A 21,358-nucleotide genomic window follows, 5' to 3' on the forward strand; every position below is an offset into this window, starting at 1 on the left:
GGGTTAGGGTTATATGAAGATGATTATGATGGGTTAGGGTTATATGAAGATGATTATGATGGGTTAGGGTTATATGAAGATGATGATGATGGGTTAGGGTTATATGAAGATGATGGGTTAGGGTTATATGAAGATGATGATGATGGGTTAGGGTTATATGAAGATGAAGATGATGGGTTAGGGTTATATGAAGATGATGGGTTAGGGTTATATGAAGATGATGATGATGGGTTAGGGTTATATGAAGATGAAGATGATGGGTTAGGGTTATATGAAGATGATGGGTTAGGGTTATATGAAGATGATGATGATGGGTTAGGGTTATATGAAGATGATGGGTTAGGGTTATATGAAGATGAAGATGATGGGTTAGGGTTATATGAAGATGATGGGTTAGGGTTATATGAAGATGATTATGATGGGTTAGGGTTATATGAAGATGATGATGATGGGTTAGGGTTATATGAAGATGATGATGATGGGTTAGGGTTATATGAAGATGATTATGATGGGTTAGGGTTATATGAAGATGATGATGATGGGTTAGGGTTATATGAAGATGATGATGATGGGTTAGGGTTATATGAAGATGATGGGTTAGGGTTATATGAAGATGAAGATGATGGGTTAGGGTTATATGAAGATGATGGGTTAGGGTTATATGAAGATGATTATGATGGGTTAGGGTTATATGAAGATGATGATGATGGGTTAGGGTTATATGAAGATGAAGATGATGGGTTAGGGTTATATGAAGATGATGGGTTAGGGTTATATGAAGATGATTATGATGGGTTAGGGTTATATGAAGATGATGATGATGGGTTAGGGTTATATGAAGATGATGATGATGGGTTAGGGTTATATGAAGATGATGATGATGGGTTAGGGTTATATGAAGATGAAGATGATGGGTTAGGGTTATATGAAGATGATGGGTTAGGGTTATATGAAGATGATGATGATGGGTTAGGGTTATATGAAGATGATGGGTTAGGGTTATATGAAGATGATGATGATGGGTTAGGGTTATATGAAGATGATGATGATGGGTTAGGGTTATATGAAGATGATGATGATGGGTTAGGGTTATATGAAGATGGGTGTCAAGAGCATATGATCACCAATAAAATTTAAATGGAGAAGAAAATTAATCCCATCTTGAGGGTCAACGTTTTGGTCGATGTAACCTCCGTCTGTCTTCTGGTGTATCTTGTCAAACTCAGGAATGTTTCTGTTGAATTTGGACAGAATTTTAAGCCGAACCCATTATTTTCTTCATGGGGGTAGCATGCTCTTGTTCCCTCAGCCATGACTGGATAGAGGTTCTAAGTAATTTGCAATTGTATTTTTTGGTCACCCACACTGAGAATTAAACCTTCAACATTCAGGAGAATATCACTTTTGCAATTGATTTTTCCACTCTAACCACTGCACCACAGGTTCTTGCGGACAAGGGTCCATAAGAACCCGTGGCGCAGATTGAAGTGGTTAGCACATGATCTCCAATAAAATTTAAATGTAGAAGAAAATCAATCCCATTAAAAAAATGTTTGAATTTTATTCACCTAAAAATACATATTGCAATTTGAATGTAAGAAGTTACAATTTGGAACCTCGTGCCACGGCCTACAGAGGAAGTTGAGCAGCCAGATATCTGGTCACATAACATTGAAATTTCTGCATGTTAGTACAATCAAAGAAGCAAGGAATAGGGAGGGAATTTCAAGGTCTAATAGTTGGAGGGAAGAAACTAGAAAGCTTTCCGGCATCTAGGGACCTCTTGTTAAAGTATTTACGTTGACTGGGTACAAGAGCTACGAGTTCGTCAGAGCATATTTGATTAACGTACTTGTAAAACAGGCAGAGAGATGCAACATCGCATCGATAAGACATGGGTTGGAGCTTGGTGAATAGTGCAAAACATATTAAATTGGAGATACTGATAGGTGTGAGAAGGTAATATGAATTGGTATAAATGCGCAGAAGATACTGCCAAGTCTGCTGCAAAGAAGGTGAACTCCTTCTACTATGGTAGACCACTTCTCACACCTGCCAGTATCCTGGATCTCTACAAAGCCATTATCCACCCATGCAGTGAGTATTGTCGTCACATCTGAGCTGGTGCACCAATCGCTAGTCTTTCTCTCTCTCTCTCTTTCTCTGTTCTCTTAGATAGGGTTCAAATGTAACAAAGGCACTGGCATGTATGTAGCACTGGCATCTCATGTATGCAAATGACCAAGCCGTGGCATGAGGTGATATCACAGTGGAGGAAGAGAAGGAAAGAAAAGCTGAGAGGTAAAAAAGCATGTGGCAGAGAGGAAGACTTTTAAGCATGCGTGGAAATGGAAGAGCGTTTTATTAACTATGTTGCAGAACGATAACACACGCTAGTCCTCTGGACTTTGGCCAGATTTCCATGCGGCCATAAGCTGTTAAACGAATTATACACATAACATAACACTAAAAAGAAGATTAAAAGAATCTTCTAATTGACCCAGAGAGATGAAAAGCAAGAATGCTACTATATTGTTGCTGGCTTGGTGTAGATTGGTGATAAATGCCTTTTCTTTAAACTGAAAAAAACTTATGTCAAATTTTTTTTTTGCCTTCTTTGTGAGACTTTCGCACACAACGTTGAGTCTGTGTTAAAATGTAACAACCACATTACACAAGTAGATTATCTAATCTAATGGGTCCCACACTGTCCACCAAGCTCTAATCCCTGTCCCATCACCATTATGTTGCATCCCTGTGCTTGTTTTACTTCAATGGAATGTGTTCCCACAAAATTGCTGTTCTGGTGCCGCCTCAACGTAATAACACTTGACCAACCCAACAATCAAGTAAATCTCATCCATTTATTATGGAGGCTCCCAAATGCTCTAGTAGCTTCTTTCCTTGAAGAGCTAGTCTTTGGCATTCCCTTTAATAGTCTCAGTTTCCCTAACTGTACCAACATACAAAAATTTAAATGTAATGTGAACAAATATATCATTACACAACTCCTCACATTATGATGCTGCTTAATAATTTGACTCTTAATTCACAGTAACCAATTACGACACATGTCAACATATATACAAATGAAAAACATTAATCTAAAATATTTTTTAAAGAAAGGAAAAACTAAAATTCATACATAAATATACAATAAGTATTTCAACATTAAAAATTACTGGAATGAGAAATGAGATAAATGAGATATGAGAAATGAGAAATGAGATATATGAGAAATGAGATATGAGAAATGAGATATGAGAAATGAGAAATGAGATATATAAGAAATGAGATATGAGAAATGAGATATGAGAAATGAGATATGAGATATGAGAAATGAGATATGAGAAATGAGATATATGAGAAATGAGATATGAGAAATGAGATATAAGAAATGAGATATGAGAAATGAGATATGAGAAATGAGATATGAGATATGAGAAATGAGATATATGAGAAATGAGATATATGAGAAATGAGATATGAGAAATGAGAAATGAGATATAAGAAATGAGATATGAGAAATGAGATATGAGAAATCAGATATGAGAAATCAGATATGAGAAATAAGATATGAGATATGAGAAATGAGATATATGAGAAATGAGATATGAGAAATGAGATATGAGAAATGAGATATGAGATATGAGATATATGAGAAATGAGATATGAGAAATGAGATATATGAGAAATGAGATATGAGAAATGAGATATATGAGAAATGAGATATGAGATATATGAGAAATGAGATATGAGAAATGAGATATGAGATATGAGATATCAGAAATGAGAAATGAGTATGAGAAATGAGAAATGAGATATATGAGATATGAGATATGAGAAATGAGATATATGAGATATGAGAAATGAGATATGAGAAATCAGATATGAGAAATGAGATATATGATAATGAGATATATGAGAAATGAGATATGAGAAATGAGATATATGAGAAATGAGATATGAGAAATGAGATATGAGAAATGAGAAATGAGATATGAGAAATGAGATATATAGGAAATGAGATATATGAGAAATGAGATATGACAAATGAGATATGAGAAATGAGATATATAGGAAATGAGATATGAGAAATGAGATATATGAGAAATGAGATATGAGAAATGAGATATATGAGAAATGAGATATGAGTAATGAGATATGAGATATGAGAAATGAGAAATGAGAAATGAGATATGAGAAATGAGATATATGAGAAATGAGATATGAGAAATGAGATATGAGAAATGAGATATGAGAAATGAGATATGAGAAATGAGATATGAGAAATGAGATATGAGAAATGAGATATATGAGAAATGAGAAATGAGATATGAGAAATGAGATATGAGAAATGAGAAATGAGATATGAGAAATGAGATATATGAGATATGAGAAATGAGATATATGAAAAATGAGATATGAGATATGAGAAATGAGATATATGAGAAATGAGATATGAGAAATGAGATATATGAGAAATGAGATATGAGAAATGAGATATGAGAAATGAGATATGAGAAATGATATATGAGAAATGAGATATGAGAAATGAGATATGAGAAATGAGAAATGAGAAATTAGATATGAGAAATGAGATATATGAGAAATGAGAAATGAGATATGAGAAATGAGAAATGAGATATGAGAAATGAGATATGAGAAATGAGATATGAGAAATGAGATATGAGAAATGAGATATATGAGATATGAGAAATGAGATATATGAGAAATGAGAAATGAGATATATGAGAAATGAGATATGAGATATGAAAAAGTAGATATGAGATATGAGATATATGAGATATGAGAAATGAGATATGAGATATGAGAAATGAGATATGAGAAATGAGAAATGAGATATATGAGATATGAGAAATGAGATATGATATGAGAAATGAGATATATAGGAAATGAGATATGAGAAATGAGATATGAGAAATGAGATATGAGTAATGAGATATGAGAAATGAGATATTAGAAATGAGATATATGAGATATTAGAAATGAGATATATGAGAAATGAGAAATGAGATATGAGAAATGAGATATGAGATATGAGAAATGAGATATGAGAAATGAGATATGAGAAATGAGATATATGAGAAATGAGATATGAGATATGAGATATGAGAAATGAGATATATGAGAAATGAGATATGAGAAATGAGATATGAGATATGAGAAATGAGATATGAGAAATGAGATATGAGATATTAGAAATGAGATATATGATATATGAGAAATGAGAAATGAGGTATGAGAAATGAGATATGAGAAATGAGATATATGAGAAATGAGATATGAGAAATGAGATATGAGATATGAGAAATGAGATATATGAGAAATGAGATATGAGAAATGAGAAATGAGATATATGAGAAATGAGATATGAGAAATGAGATATGAGAAATGAGATATGAGAAATGAGATATGAGAAATGAGATATATGAGAAATGAGATATGAGAAATGAGATATGAGAAATGAGATATGAGAAATGAGATATGAGAAATGAGATATGAGAAATGAGATATGAGAAATGAGATATATGAGAAATGAGAAATGAGATATGAGAAATGAGATATGAGAAATGAGAAATGAGATATGAGAAATGAGATATATGAGATATGAGAAATGAGATATATGAAAAATGAGATATGAGATATGAGAAATGAGATATATGAGAAATGAGATATGAGAAATGAGATATATGAGAAATGAGAAATGAGATATGAGAAATGAGATATGAGAAATGAGATATGAGAAATGATATATGAGAAATGAGATATGAGAAATGATATATGAGAAATGAGATATGAGAAATGAGATATGAGAAATGAGATATGAGAAATGAGAAATGAGAAATTAGATATGAGAAATGAGATATATGAGAAATGAGAAATGAGATATGAGAAATGAGAAATGAGATATGAGAAATGAGATATGAGAAATGAGATATGAGAAATGAGATATGAGAAATGAGATATATGAGATATGAGAAATGAGATATATGAGAAATGAGAAATGAGATATATGAGAAATGAGATATGAGATATGAGAAAGTAGATATGAGATATGAGATATATGAGATATGAGAAATGAGATATGAGATATGAGAAATGAGATATGAGAAATGAGATATGAGAAATGAGAAATGAGATATATGAGATATGAGAAATGAGATATGATATGAGAAATGAGATATATAGGAAATGAGATATGAGAAATGAGATATGAGAAATGAGATATGAGTAATGAGATATGAGAAATGAGATATTAGAAATGAGATATATGAGATATTAGAAATGAGATATATGAGAAATGAGAAATGAGATATGAGAAATGAGATATGAGATATGAGAAATGAGATATGAGAAATGAGATATGAGAAATGAGATATGAGAAATGAGATATATGAGAAATGAGATATGAGATATGAGATATGAGAAATGAGATATATGAGAAATGAGATATGAGAAATGAGATATGAGATATGAGAAATGAGATATGAGAAATGAGATATGAGATATTAGAAATGAGATATATGATATATGAGAAATGAGATATGAGAAATGAGATATGAGAAATGAGATATATGAGAAATGAGAAATGAGATATGAGAAATGAGATATGAGATATGAGAAATGAGATATATGAGAAATGAGATATGAGAAATGAGAAATGAGATATATGAGAAATGAGATATGAGAAATGAGATATGAGAAATGAGATATGAGAAATGAGATATGAGAAATGAGATATATGAGATATGAGAAATGAGATATATGAGAAATGAGATATATGAGAAATGAGAAATGAGATATGAGAAATGAGAAATGAGATATGGTATATGAGAAATGAGATATGAGAAATGAGATATATGAGATATGAGAAATGAGATATGAGAAATGAGATATGAGAAATGAGATATGAGAAATGAGATATGAGAAATGAGATATGAGATATGAGAAATGAGATATGAGAAATGAGATATGAGATATGAGAAATGAGATATGAGATATGAGATATGAGAAATGAGATATGAGATATGAGAAATGAGATATATGAGATATGAGAAATGAGATATATGAGATATGAGAAATGAGATATGAGAAATGAGAAATGAGATCAATAAAATCTGACTTTGATTTGATATGTGTTTTTGTTTTGTTGTTGTTTTTAGACGGAATTTAAAAATTTGTACTCTATTTCTTTGTACTTTTCAGACCAAAATACAAGAAAGTAATTATTTAAATCCATTGAAAGCTCTTAATCGTTTTCAGAAAGTCTATGCAAAATACGAGTCTTACTATGCAAGGTATGAATAAATCTTATTCTTTATTTATGTGCAAAATTGTGGATTTTAAATAACTTTTTTTTTACTGTTTTTTTTACCACAAACAGAGCACAATGCAACTTGGGCGTAAGCGATACTAATTCAGGCAATATTTGCAGAGGTTACTATGTAGGGAGTTGAGCAGCAAGATGTCTTAACATTACACCTTAACTTCTACATGTCAGTACAGTCGAGGCAGCAGGAAGCCAAGAGGGAATTTAGAAGTCTAACAGTTTGATGGAAGAAACTATTTGACTAAAAGGTATTTTGGCATCTAGGGATCACTAGTCAAGTATATTTACATCAAGGGAGTACAAAAGCTTTGAATAAGTAAGATTATTTTCCATTAAATATTTGTAAAATATGCATAGAGATGCAACATTTCATTGATAGAACAGAGGTTGGAGTTTGGTTGACAGTGTGCGATCTATTAAGTTGGTGATTTTTTTTAACCTGTCTAGGACAAAAAGAAAATAGTAGCAGCTGCACCAGCCCAAATGTGGTAACAATACTCCATATATGGGTGGATGGCAGCATTGTAGAGGTACAGAATAGTTTTAGGTGTAAGTAGCTTTCTAGCATGGTAAAGGGAGCCCACCTTCTTAGTAGCAGCCTTACCAATGCCCTCGATATATTTTTTCTGATTCATTCCCTGTGAACTAAAGCACTCATAGACAACATCTATATTTATTATGAATCAAATTTTAATAATTGTTATCAAAATATTTAGTGATTTCAACTTGAGTGAAGTGATCTTAGTTTTATAGGAAACATTTTTGAAATTTTGAAATAAATTGGTTTCAGAAGAATCATCCAAAGAACAATAAATGTATAATTTCTATTATGGAATAGCTGGAAATGTCTTCTCAATTATTAAACTTTTTTCTTTGATAGGTTCATAAGAGTAGTGGTTGATGGGCAGAAATCAGAAGGTCACAGTATTAATGCAGACATCCATCAGGGTTCTGTCCTGAGCCTAACTCTCTTTCTGATCTTCATCAATGATCTCCCAAATCACATTCTTAGATCATTTGTAGATATTATGCAGATAACACTACCATCTATGGCAACACTTCAAAGGCTGGAAATGGCCAAGATCTCTCTGATTCTTTCTTCTGATCTTGAGCATGTGGTACAGTGGTGAAAAAGGTGGCTGGTTAATTTTAATGTATCTAAAACCAAGCTTCTCTTTTTCCATCATCAATACTCTGACTTCATCTGGCCCCAATTGAAATGAATGGCTCTCGTCTTGGGGAAGCACTATATTGTTATAAGCTTCTGGGTCTAACCTTCACTCTTGATCTGAAATCAAATATATATATCAAATTCGTTGCCAAGGTTACCAAAGTAATGGTTGGATCATTCTACCGTTCTAGCAGACATCCTACTGCTGATGCAATCTTCTACCTGTATAAGAGCCAAGTACATCCTAGAATGAAGTACTGTTGTCACATCTGGGGAGGAGCTGTTTGGAGCATCTTATCCTGCCCTGACAGAGTTCAAAACTGACTTTAAAACTTGGTAGATTATGCCCTTTTCTCTTCTCTGCAACCTTTTTCCCACAGAAGAGACGTTGCTAGCCTGTCTCTGCTCTATTGTTATTTTCATGGCAAATGCTCGTCTGAGCTCCAGTCTATCTCCCCTTTGCCAAACTTTCACAAAAATACTTGTCTAACTACAACCACTATACACAATTTCCCCCACTCTCTATCTGTGCTTTAATCTTAACACAAATTCCATGAACAAAGCTTCTTTCCTAGAACTGTCTGCTTGTGGAACTATTCCACTGACCTGCTTTCTAGCTGACTACAATATTGTCATCTTCAAGTCCAATGTAAACAAGTTCTTGTTGAGTTGTCCCCTTAAATAAACAAATTATACCAAATTCCCACTACTAACGATTACTATGTTGTTATCTAGATGACTACCATAGGCTTATTAACCCTTATCCTTAAGTGGTCTAGAAGTGTAAGCCATGTTTAGTTTCAGAACAGTTTCCGATGGTTCGTTGTTCTAAACAAGTCTTGAGAGGTGACTGGTTTGCAGTAGACAGAACAGTTTCCGATGGTTCGTTGTTCTAAACAAGTCTTGAGAGGTGACTGGTTTGCAGTAGACAGAACAGTTTCCGATGGTTCGTTGTTCTAAACAAGTCTTGAGAGGTGACTGGTTTGCAGTAGACAGAACAGTTTCCGATGGTTCGTTGTTCTAAACAAGTCTTGAGAGGTGACTGGTTTGCAGTAGACAGAACAGTTTCCGATGGTTCGTTGTTCTAAACAAGTCTTGAGAGGTGACTGGTTTGCAGTAGACAGAACAGTTTCCGATGGTTCGTTGTTCTAAACAAGTCTTGAGAGGTGACTGGTTTGCAGTAGACAGAACAGTTTCCGATGGTTCGTTGTTCTAAACAAGTCTTGAGAGGTGACTGGTTTGCAGTAGACAGAACAGTTTCCGATGGTTCGTTGTTCTAAACAAGTCTTGAGAGGTGACTGGTTTGCAGTAGACAGAACAGTTTCCGATGGTTCGTTGTTCTAAACAAGTCTTGAGAGGTGACTGGTTTGCAGTAGACAGAACAGTTTCCGATGGTTCGTTGTTCTAAACAAGTCTTGAGAGGTGACTGGTTTGCAGTAGACAGAACAGTTTCCGATGGTTCGTTGTTCTAAACAAGTCTTGAGAGGTGACTGGTTTGCAGTAGACAGAACAGTTTCCGATGGTTCGTTGTTCTAAACAAGTCTTGAGAGGTGACTGGTTTGCAGTAGACAGAACAGTTTCCGATGGTTCGTTGTTACACACAAGTCCTGAGAGGTGACTTGTTTGCAGTAGACAGAACAGTTTCCGATGGTTCGTTGTTCTAAACAAGTCTTGAGAGGTGACTGGTTTGCAGTAGACAGAACAGTTTCCGATGGTTCGTTGTTCTAAACAAGTCTTGAGAGGTGACTGGTTTGCAGTAGACAGAACAGTTTCCGATGGTTCGTTGTTCTAAACAAGTCTTGAGAGGTGACTGGTTTGCAGTAGACAGAACAGTTTCCGATGGTTCGTTGTTCTAAACAAGTCTTGAGAGGTGACTGGTTTGCAGTAGACAGAACAGTTTCCGATGGTTCGTTGTTCTAAACAAGTCTTGAGAGGTGACTGGTTTGCAGTAGACAGAACAGTTTCCGATGGTTCGTTGTTCTAAACAAGTCTTGAGAGGTGACTGGTTTGCAGTAGACAGAACAGTTTCCGATGGTTCGTTGTTCTAAACAAGTCTTGAGAGGTGACTGGTTTGCAGTAGACAGAACAGTTTCCGATGGTTCGTTGTTCTAAACAAGTCTTGAGAGGTGACTGGTTTGCAGTAGACAGAACAGTTTCCGATGGTTCGTTGTTCTAAACAAGTCTTGAGAGGTGACTGGTTTGCAGTAGACAGAACAGTTTCCGATGGTTCGTTGTTCTAAACAAGTCTTGAGAGGTGACTGGTTTGCAGTAGACAGAACAGTTTCCGATGGTTCGTTGTTCTAAACAAGTCTTGAGAGGTGACTGGTTTGCAGTAGACAGAACAGTTTCCGATGGTTCGTTGTTCTAAACAAGTCTTGAGAGGTGACTGGTTTGCAGTAGACAGAACAGTTTCCGATGGTTCGTTGTTCTAAACAAGTCTTGAGAGGTGACTGGTTTGCAGTAGACAGAACAGTTTCCGATGGTTCGTTGTTCTAAACAAGTCTTGAGAGGTGACTGGTTTGCAGTAGACAGAACAGTTTCCGATGGTTCGTTGTTCTAAACAAGTCTTGAGAGGTGACTGGTTTGCAGTAGACAGAACAGTTTCCGATGGTTCGTTGTTCTAAACAAGTCTTGAGAGGTGACTGGTTTGCAGTAGACAGAACAGTTTCCGATGGTTCGTTGTTCTAAACAAGTCTTGAGAGGTGACTGGTTTGCAGTAGACAGAACAGTTTCCGATGGTTCGTTGTTCTAAACAAGTCTTGAGAGGTGACTGGTTTGCAGTAGACAGAACAGTTTCCGATGGTTCGTTGTTCTAAACAAGTCTTGAGAGGTGACTGGTTTGCAGTAGACAGAACAGTTTCCGATGGTTCGTTGTTACACACAAGTCCTGAGAGGTGACTTGTTTGCAGTAGACAGTTCCACAGAGCAAAATATTCTTACCGTGTCGAGATTGGTACAGAAAAGGTTTAATATTTATGCAGCAATTCTGGTTTCTGATTGGTTGGTAGCAGAACGTGAATTAATTCGATTCGTCAGTTCCTAGCAGCATCGTTTATAAATAGAATCGTCCGACTGTGTGGGATCATACCCCATTATACATCCAAAATATTGCAACATCCTCCCTATTTTTTATAATGGGGAAGTCCCTTGTGTTCGTTCTGCTCAAAAATAAATATATATTTTTATTAGAAATCATTTGGATCTTAGAATTTTAGCATATAAAAAGACGCCATTTTTAATTGTGTTCAAATGTCAAAACAGATATATGTGTACAGAGAAGAGAAATAAAAGAAATGGAAGATATTTTAACCTTAAAAAGGGGTTGGTATGTGAAAAAAGAAGCCATTTCTTAAATTTGATTATGCAGTTTTGTAAAAAAAAAAGAAAAGAAAAGAAAATTGCATACATATAAATAAATATACATAAAAATAAACAGACATGCAATATGTGCCCGTTTAAAGAGTTTTTTTTTTTTTTTTTTTTGTTAATGAAACCAATGCTCGGAAAAGATAGGACATTTTTGAAAAATAAGAAAGAAAAGTAATGTGCACAAAAAAAAATAAAAGTCAATTGTAATTTCTGCGTGCCTTTAAATAAGCATGCAAAAAGTATTTTGTCAAAAAGGAAAATTAAAAAGAGTTTTTTTAGTGACTTTTCTTTTTTTTTTCAGCAAAAATATTAGTTACGCATTAGTAGGTTAAAGTGTTAATACAAATAAAATCGATACAGTTTAACATCTTGTCCAGGACTATTTTTTTTTTTTTTGATATATTAGAAACTTTTTTTTGATATATTAGAAATCTATATACATACAGGGCCGTGAATAAAAAAAAAATTATTCAGTCGAATCCCCCAACAAGTTTTGAGAAAAAAATGCTGTAACTTTATTCTTGTTGCGGGTTTCGTGAATACATCAGCGATATTTTGTTCTGATGATATGTAATTCAAAATAATGGATTCCTTTTTCACCTCGTTTTTTTATGAAATAGTATTTTATATGTATATGCTTAGATCTTTGGTTGATTATCGTGTTCTGTGCTAAGACTATACTGGCTTGATTATCACAATTAATTACTACGGGGCTTTTAGTTAATTCTGGCTCTAAAATAGTCTTTAGGATATTTTTAAGGTAGAGTGCTTCCTGGGTCGTGTGTATTATCGCGATAAATTCTGCTTCACACGTAGAGAGAGATACAATCTGTTGCTTTTTAGATTTCCATGAAATAATAGGCCCATTTTCATTAGAAGAGCGTTTTCTAGAATACAGAAACATAGTTCACCTTTATTGTTCTTTAGCAAGATTTTCGCATTGCCTCTTTTCAAAACGATATCATTTACTCGACTCCCGTCAGCTTGTTCTACAAAATGATTTTGTGGCTTAAAGTTGGGGTCAAAATTGATAAAATCAGATTCCTTTGTAATCACGTGTCGTGGCCCCACAATTGACAAGAAAATTATTATTGTTTGTTGAAGCATTAAACATACACGAAAATAAAAATGTATGTTAGCTAACAGAGCTCTCTACATTTTTAATGGAGTCGCCATTTTGAGTCCTGTATCTACATTGGAAACTCTTGTGATTAGGTCGTCCACAATTATAGCAAATAATTTTTGTACTTTTCTTAGGAGAAAAATTGTTTTTGGCAAAGTTGCGGTTTTTATTCCTGGCATGGGTATAATTCAATTTTGGTGTTTTTATGTGTATATTTTTAAATTTCATAATATTTGTAGATTCGTTTTTTTCTGTGATCATTTTTTCAGTTTCTTCGTAACTTCTGAGTGCTACCTTGAATTGGCTAAAAGTCATGGGTTTTTCTTTCTGGGTTATCACGGTGGTAAATGGCTTGAAATCACTTGGTAATCCTTTAAGGACCATGGAAATTAACAGACTGTCACTTATAACTTCACCAGACATTTTTAAAGAATTTGCAGTCGTTTCGGCTCTTATAATATAATCAGTAATAGTTTCGGCTTCCATTCGTTTTAGAGAGGTCAGTTCAGTGCATAAAGAAAAAATTTTTGGGTTTTCCTTTCGATAAATAGTGCTGTCTCAATATGTTCAATGCTTTGCAGCCATCGTCCAGGGCTTCTTTCATTACCAGTGATAGACTTTGGTCATCTAAACACTGTGTTAATTCCGCAAAGGCAGTTGCATTCTTTTCAATGAAGTCGGGGTCGTTTCTGTTTTCAGGTTGTGTTTGAAGTACTTTGTGTAGCTTTTGAATTTGTAGATATCCTAGAAATTTAACTTGCCACAATTCGAATTTTGATTCGGATCCATCGAAATAAAGACGCAGATGGTTCGTTGTTCTAAACAAGTCTTGAGAGGTGACTGGTTTGCAGTAGACAGAACAGTTTCCGATGGTTCGTTGTTACACACAAGTCCTGAGAGGTGACTTGTTTGCAGTAGACAGTTCCACAGAGCAAAATATTCTTACCATGTCGAGACAGAAAAAAAATATGTGAAATTGATACACAAAAGGTTTAATATTTATGCAGCAATTCTGGTTTCTGATTGGTTGGTAGCAGAATGTGAATTAATTCGATTCGTCAGTTCCTAGCAGCATCGTTTATAAATAGAATCGTCCGACTGTATAGGATCATGCTCCATTATACATCCAAAATATTGCAACAAGTGGCCTCCGGGCCTTGATAAGTGGTGACTTCCTTATAAAAACTCTATCAATTGATTATAAAAGTTTTTCATTGTGGGATCTTTATAATAATTGTATGTTTGTTTCACCAATCTTTAAGACATACATATGCTCAATTCTCCTTTATAGTTGCAAATGTTGGACAGTAACAAAGGTGGCTGAAAGTCGTTTTGGAGCAGTGGAGGTATGATTTTTAAGGAGAATTCTACGAATCCCATGGACAGAAAGAAAAACAAATGAAGAAATCATGTGTAAGGCAGATTACTACTCAATATTGTTCACGCTAAACAGTTAAAGTTCTTTGGCCATTTAATGTGGGCGGATAGCTTAGAAAAAGCATGATGTTAGGAAAAATCGCCAGGAAAAAAGAGTAGAGAAAAAACAACAAACAAAATTCACTGACAGTCTTAACGAGATCACTGGAAACATGACTACATCTGAAAAACTGAATGCAAAGACGGCTGGGGAGCCATGATCATTGATGACCTGATAGTTGAAGAAGAAGAATTAGATTTCTATTAAGTCATTGACTTCATTATTTTGATAGTAGAATTGTGTTAAGCCATACAATCAATCATCAGATATCAGAGAACTGGTTTTTAATCCATTCATTTCTTTGTTAAAAAATTTTTTCTTTACAGTATTGAAAAGGAATATTGTTTAGCCGTTGATTATGTTGATAAGAGACACCGACGTCTTGTGGATTATCTTCAGTTGGAAATGGGAACATGTGGTAATATCAGAGTACAACAATGTTCGGTAGATGATCCTTGGTAAGTACAAAACTTTTGAAACCTTATTTTATTATATACTAGCGGGGGTACCTGGCATTGCCCGGGTTTTTAGAGGTGTGTGTGTGTGTGTGGGGGGGGGGTAAATTGATTACAAAGCGAAGAAATAACCCTGTTTAAATATTAGGTATTTTTTTAGATTAGGTCCACCTCCACAATTTTCTTTTAAATGACAACTTTTAAAGGTTTTTGACTATGCTGAATAGAAGTAGTTATCGAGATATAAAAAGTTGTATTATACATTGGATTCTTTGGCGGCCATCTTTATTACGCGCATAGATTTGTTTATGGCGCGCGCACGCGTGTAATACAGACGGCCGCCAAAGAATACAATGTATAATACAACTTTTTATATCTCGATAACTACTTATTTCTTGCAAAATTTCAATGCGATTTCCGTATTCAGCATAGTCGAAAACCTATAAGAGTCGTCATTTACAAGAAAATTGTGAAGGTGGACCTAATCTAAAAATTTACTCAATGTTATAAAAACAATGTTAAAACTTCTAAAAAAAAAAAAAAGAAAAAAAGACGAACGGTCCAGTGGTGCCCGGATGTTTGAAAAACCAAAAAAAGTTTGAGGGAGGGGAGGTTCAAACTCGAATACTTGAGGCGAAAAAATGTTATGAATTAACTAAAAAGTGAATTAGGTCAAACATCAATCCCGCAGTCAAGTTTGTTTTGGTTTAGTTTCCCAACATGTTGGTCCCCATAAAAAATGTGGGTGTCCATATGAAAGCAATTGTCTGATATAAGGTTTCCATCGCATTGATCAAAAGCTGATTGCTTTCTGGGCGTTCTGGTGCGAAAGCCGAGAACACACCGTTTGAATTTAGTTTCACTTTATTTATACTAAAAAGCAGGACAAACAGACGACACAGCGAAATAGCGCGATTTTTATGAAAGTCGATGTAAATAAATCTAGACCCGACACGCGTTCCCAAATCCTAGATATTATTACTACCAGGGAATCGCGTCAAAAAAAGCCTTTGCGAGACATACATAAAATGATCACACACATTTTGCCATTTATATATATAGAAGATTAAAACTGCTATTTTATGCTTTGTTGTTTTTAAGACCGAGAATAAGAGTGGAATAGCTGTATATATATATGAATAAAAAGTCAATACAAAAAATATATAAATGTTTATATCTTTTCTTTATTTATTTCCTATGTGTTGACGTGTAGAAATACAAAAAGTCTTTCAAAAAAAAACGAAAATGTTTCTTTCAAGAGCACATAATTTTTGACCAATCCTCTGGTCTTCTTCAGTGTGGATGATGGAAACATGAGTGTAGGGCAAGCAGAGCTAGCAGCAGGAGGAGAACGGGTATAGCCAATGAGGTAAAGATCTATCTGAATACAACCATCCCAATATTCTTGACTTGGAATGGTCTGAAACTTGTGTGGCCTTTATCCAAAACCAAGTCTTTCATAAAATGTTGAATTGGACACCCACGCACCCCACGTACTCACTGGCATATGTAAACATACATGCATGTATACCCATACATTACCACAGAATACACACACAAATGTTTATAGACATACATACACATACACATGGAGATTGATGAACAGATGTGTACAGATAAGATAAGTGGAAACTTCTGACCAAAACCTGATGCTTCCCATTGGAATCATAAATTTATTATGGTGCTAGGTATGGGATGGGGTGAAGGACAACGTCCAGCTTGCCTGTCTGGATTCTATGTATGAACACGCCCCCCCCCCCCACACACACATTTATTTATTTTTTCAACCGGCTATAAACAAAAAAAAAACCTATAAAGACAGAAACATAAGATTACAGACTTAATTGTAATAAACTTTGAAAGGAAAAAGTCTTGAGTCAATATATAACAAGGCTAAAAAGAGGAGTGTTATTGCATGATGGTCATCTACCCTATTTCATAACTATATAGACTCTTCTAGACATTATGTATAGCGGAACTTATGGTCAAGTATGAGCAGTAAAGGGTGGAATGATAAAAGTGGTCACCCTAAAGAAAGCAATATTACAGTTTAAACTTTTATTGAAAAAATCAATTCAGATAACTTAATTATCTAGTAGAACTGACATCTATTCAATATAGCTGCCTTCAACCTCAATCACTGCGTCAATACAGGTCCAGAATTGGGAGCATACCTTTTCCACAAGTGCCAGAGAGATCTCAGCGAACACTCGGTGGATGGTGGTGATCAGGCTGGCTTTGGTGTTCTGAAAAGTTATGTTAGTGATGTTCTCGACATATGACCAAACGAAGTAGTCCAGCGGCTTCAGATTGCGGAAGGTGAAGGTGCAAGTGAGAAAAGGGTTTAAAGTCGTAGCACTCCTTCTGAATCCAAGCCTGGGTCTCTTTGGACTTGTGGGTCGGTGCCGAGTCCTACTTCCATACCCAGGGTTTGTCAGCAACCACCTGATTACACTAGAGAATCGCTACACTTTTCAGCATCCAGGTACACTTTGCTGTTGAATTTCAAGTCAACTTCGAAGATGTGAGGTGGCATGATGTGGCCCTCACTTGAAACTACACCAAAGACTATAACCATGGCCAGAAACTTTGTTTTCATCACCCTGGGCACGTCTCTGTTATTTGTAGCAATCCAGCGATACATTTTGAGGGTGCTGGCAATGGTCCTTTTGTCATAACTTGGATCGGTAGAGAACATGAGTTTTACAGCGGTACATCTCCGATCTCGCTCGTTGAACATTGTGCCACTTCCAGATATGATAGAAGGCTTCTATTGCTCTTGGGATTTGTACATAACTGACCAACTAGTAGATTGTCTGCAAAAAAAAAAAAGAAAGAAAACCAGTTTTCATCAAACGGAAATGGAATCATGTCGTCTTTTCTAGGGAAACAATTTTATCATTCCACCCTGTATTTCTGTAACATACCATTTTACTCTTCTGTGATGTACATTCTTTTAAGTATACCACCATCTTGTCTTATTTATTATTCGCCTTTCAAGGTCACAATAGGTAAATATACTGATAGATATGAAACTATTGTAAAAGAATACATAAAATTAAAAATAATGTTTATTTTTCTTTCACAGTTATGATTCTTGCTGCAATGTGGTCTTATCCAAGTTTTGTCCAAATGATTACTGGACGCTGAACGTCATAGGAGCCGAAGTGCAGAACATCTATAAAATAGTAAACGCAGCAACTATAGCACGATTTGAGAATCAAATGATGTCCTTGATCCCTAACTCATATGATGACTTCAGTTTTGTAAACAAGTGAGCAGATTCGCTTATTTTGTTAATCTTGTAATGTTACTATCTGCTTTCAGGAGGAAATGCATGACACATTCTCGTTATGTTTTGATTGGTAGCGATAAATCACATGTTTCATAGAGAATTAGACAGTTTGTAGTGAATAAGCAATCAGTCAACATGATGACATTTCTTGTTTGATAATAAATCAAGATGAGAGGCCTGTAGTTCAGTTGCCTGACTGAATTATTACAGAAGGAATATACTACAGTTCACTCAATATTCCAAAATGTTTAATAGTCATTTGAAAAAAATCTTTAGAATACAATCAAGTAAGAACTAAATTTATATATATATATTAGTAGCCTGGCAGGGACACAGAGGAGACAAAAAAGCAAAAAGAAACAACCCAAAGCAAAATTTATTCCAAAGCAGCAAAACTGGAGCTAGTCTGCCAGGACACTATATATACAAATGTAGGTAAATTTGGGCATATTTTATTAGTTTGAAAATATAGGTTCTCTTTTACCAATTGTCATAAAATTTTAACCATAGAATATTATTATAATCTGCAAAATGCCTGCAAATTTTCATGTAGTTTCGTCCCATAGAACCAAAGATATGAGCATTTCAATATTCAATTTGGCTACGAGTAAAGTCTGAAGAGGCTGTTAGATCGTAAACACGGTCCAACATCCGAAACATATGTAACCAAACAGATAAAACAGTAATAAAAAATAAAGCATATACATATATATATATTTTTTGGCAATTTTATAAGTTCCAGATCTCAGCGACTATTGATCAGAATTTAACAAATGAAGGCTCATTGGAAAGATAATGACCTAAATTGTGTCATTTGTTATGTGAAAATTGCCCTTCCATCATCCAGAGCCTATTTTTGGCATTTTTTTACAGCCATAAAATGGTTCATTCATAGTCATTTGTTTTCCTAGTTTTGCATATGAATTACAAAATATCTGATATTTCCCCAAAATCTCTGGTCTTTCTGCTATGGTTTCAAATGATCTGAAATAATAGTAAGGGGAGACTTGATTCCAAATATTTCTCATATGTTATATCTCCTCTCTTTGGTTTTCATAAATAAAGTAAATTTCACAGTGTATAAGGATAATTTGATACTGGAGATATCCATAATCGTATCCTATTTCTAAAAGAGGGGAGATATAACATCTGAGAAATATTTGGAATCAAGACTTCCCTTGCTGTTATTTCAGATCATTTGAAACCACAGCAACAAGTTTTAGTCTTCCCTCCATCAAGGCCAGAGGTTTTGGGGAAATATATATATATATATATATATATATATATATATATATATATATATATATTCAGACACGTCTGTTTGAACACGATAGAGTTATTCTTTTTTCCAATCTTGATGGATAATTTTTCAATTTGCCAGGCGGTCTTTTTAATTTCAGTAGGTAACTTATACAGTATGATGACCAAAGTTTGTTTTTTGGACATATTCTTCTCAAGCACTTTCTATTGGTGCATCCGATTATCTTCAGGAGAGATTGTTGTTGCTTTTGTTTTCTTTTTCTATGAGGCTTGGTGTAATTATATAAAAAAAACTATAATTACACCAAGCCTCTGTTAGTTTAATCTAAAATTCACAAGTGTTGAATCGGCAACTTGCAAATGTGTGCAATTAACACACAACTGATAAAAATTATTGATTTAAAAATGTTCTAGTGAGAAGTCTACTGAGAGATTGTGAGTTTTATTTCTGTTGAAGGAACTGAAATTAATTGACAACAATAACAGTGAACACAATTGCACGATTAAATTTTTGTTGTTACAATTTTTTTTTAATAACCATCACAAGGATGAAATCCAATATGATGTTAAATAACATTTGAAAGTCCTAAGAAATGGAAAACACAAGATGATCACAATAATCATATGTGTAACATTTGTCTTACCTTATTGAACATTTGATGTTTTGTAGAATAAGATGACAAGAAGTATCATGCTAACATTTAAAAACAGCTTTATTGATTATCTTTGTTAGTATGACTTGTATAGAGAAAAGGTTAGTTTTGGAAAGTGTTACTGTGTGGAGACGTAGGTTAAAGATTATACAAGTCTGTTGAAAGAGGAAAGAGTTCATGTGTGTGCCATATTGAAGTGTGGTTGCTATGCTAAATTCTTTGTCTTCTAGAAATGAGTAGTAGAAACGTGCATCACAAAAGATTAGAAACAGTAGTATAAGATGAGAAAGAGAGTTTGTATGTGCACTGCATGTGAACTTTGTTTGTGGAGATAGCCATGTTGGCTTGTTTATGTTGACATCTTTGTCGAACCCCAGGCCCAAAGGCCAAGTAAGTTCTGTTGAGAAGTTGGGGGTGATAGGTCCGTTCCACATGGAGTTGTTGTCAGTCCAAGATTTAGAAAGAAAGAGAGAGAGAGTGTGTTGTCAGTTTAATCTTATATAAATTCGGTCATGTGTTTCTGATTGAACAAACCAGGAAGGAAGTGTATTCAAAATCTCGAGCAGTGAGAATTCGCTTTTGCTTGTGTTCATTGCAATCCTGTTTGCTACAATTTGTTGTTTTTGTTATTTGAATTTTCTATAACAATGACTTCCTTAATTTTTTGTCCTTTAATTTTCATCTTTTTGCAGGGTGAATGATTTGAAGAAGAAGCAGGATTACTTGTATTGGGTTTATAACCCGGAACTGCCACCTGCCATGAGTGACATGGAGATGATCATTGAGAATGGATTTCCAGCATCAAATTCTTATCAGGTACTAACTGGACGCCCGGCGTTGCCCGGTTGTACAATATGCTTTAATATGAAATTTTAATTTATGCAAATTGCATGTGTATTATTATAGAATCAATCCTCTATTGAATATTATATATTACGAGGAATAATTTGCCAAGTGGACTAATTTGCAAAAAAACAATTTAAAAATAATAATGATAATGTCGTTCACTAAATTCCGTCTGGATTAATTTACAATATCATGTCAGCTGATATTTGGGCTTGATGCTCTTAAAAATAGTTTTTCTTCTCTTATAGATAAAAAGAAGAATTTTTACAGGGGAATATTTTAAGTTACACCAGCCAAAGTTCCATCAGTATAATGTAAAATATTCCGCTGTAAAAATACTTCATTTTTATCTATA

The 21,358-nt window shown here is 34.4% G+C and overlaps 1 protein-coding gene across 4 annotated transcripts in view; it reads left to right on the forward strand.

Moving 5' to 3' along the window:
* Window positions 1-21,358, forward strand: part of LOC145302399 (leucine-rich repeat-containing protein 9-like) — a 245,664-nt gene that overhangs the window by 45,467 nt on the left and 178,839 nt on the right. For all 4 annotated transcript variants that reach the window (XM_080144652.1, XM_080144653.1, XM_080144651.1 and 1 more), the window contains exons 10-13: window positions 7,231-7,322; window positions 14,821-14,952; window positions 18,038-18,223; window positions 20,850-20,973. In XM_080144652.1, the coding sequence (XP_080000778.1) occupies window positions 7,231-7,322; window positions 14,821-14,952; window positions 18,038-18,223; window positions 20,850-20,973 (534 nt within the window). The remainder of the gene's footprint in view (window positions 1-7,230; window positions 7,323-14,820; window positions 14,953-18,037; window positions 18,224-20,849; window positions 20,974-21,358) is intronic.

The sequence above is a fragment of the Euprymna scolopes genome, chromosome 2 (assembly GCF_053919585.1).
Source record: "Euprymna scolopes isolate OS-2025 chromosome 2, ASM5391958v1, whole genome shotgun sequence".
Taxonomy (NCBI): domain Eukaryota; kingdom Metazoa; phylum Mollusca; class Cephalopoda; order Sepiida; family Sepiolidae; genus Euprymna; species Euprymna scolopes.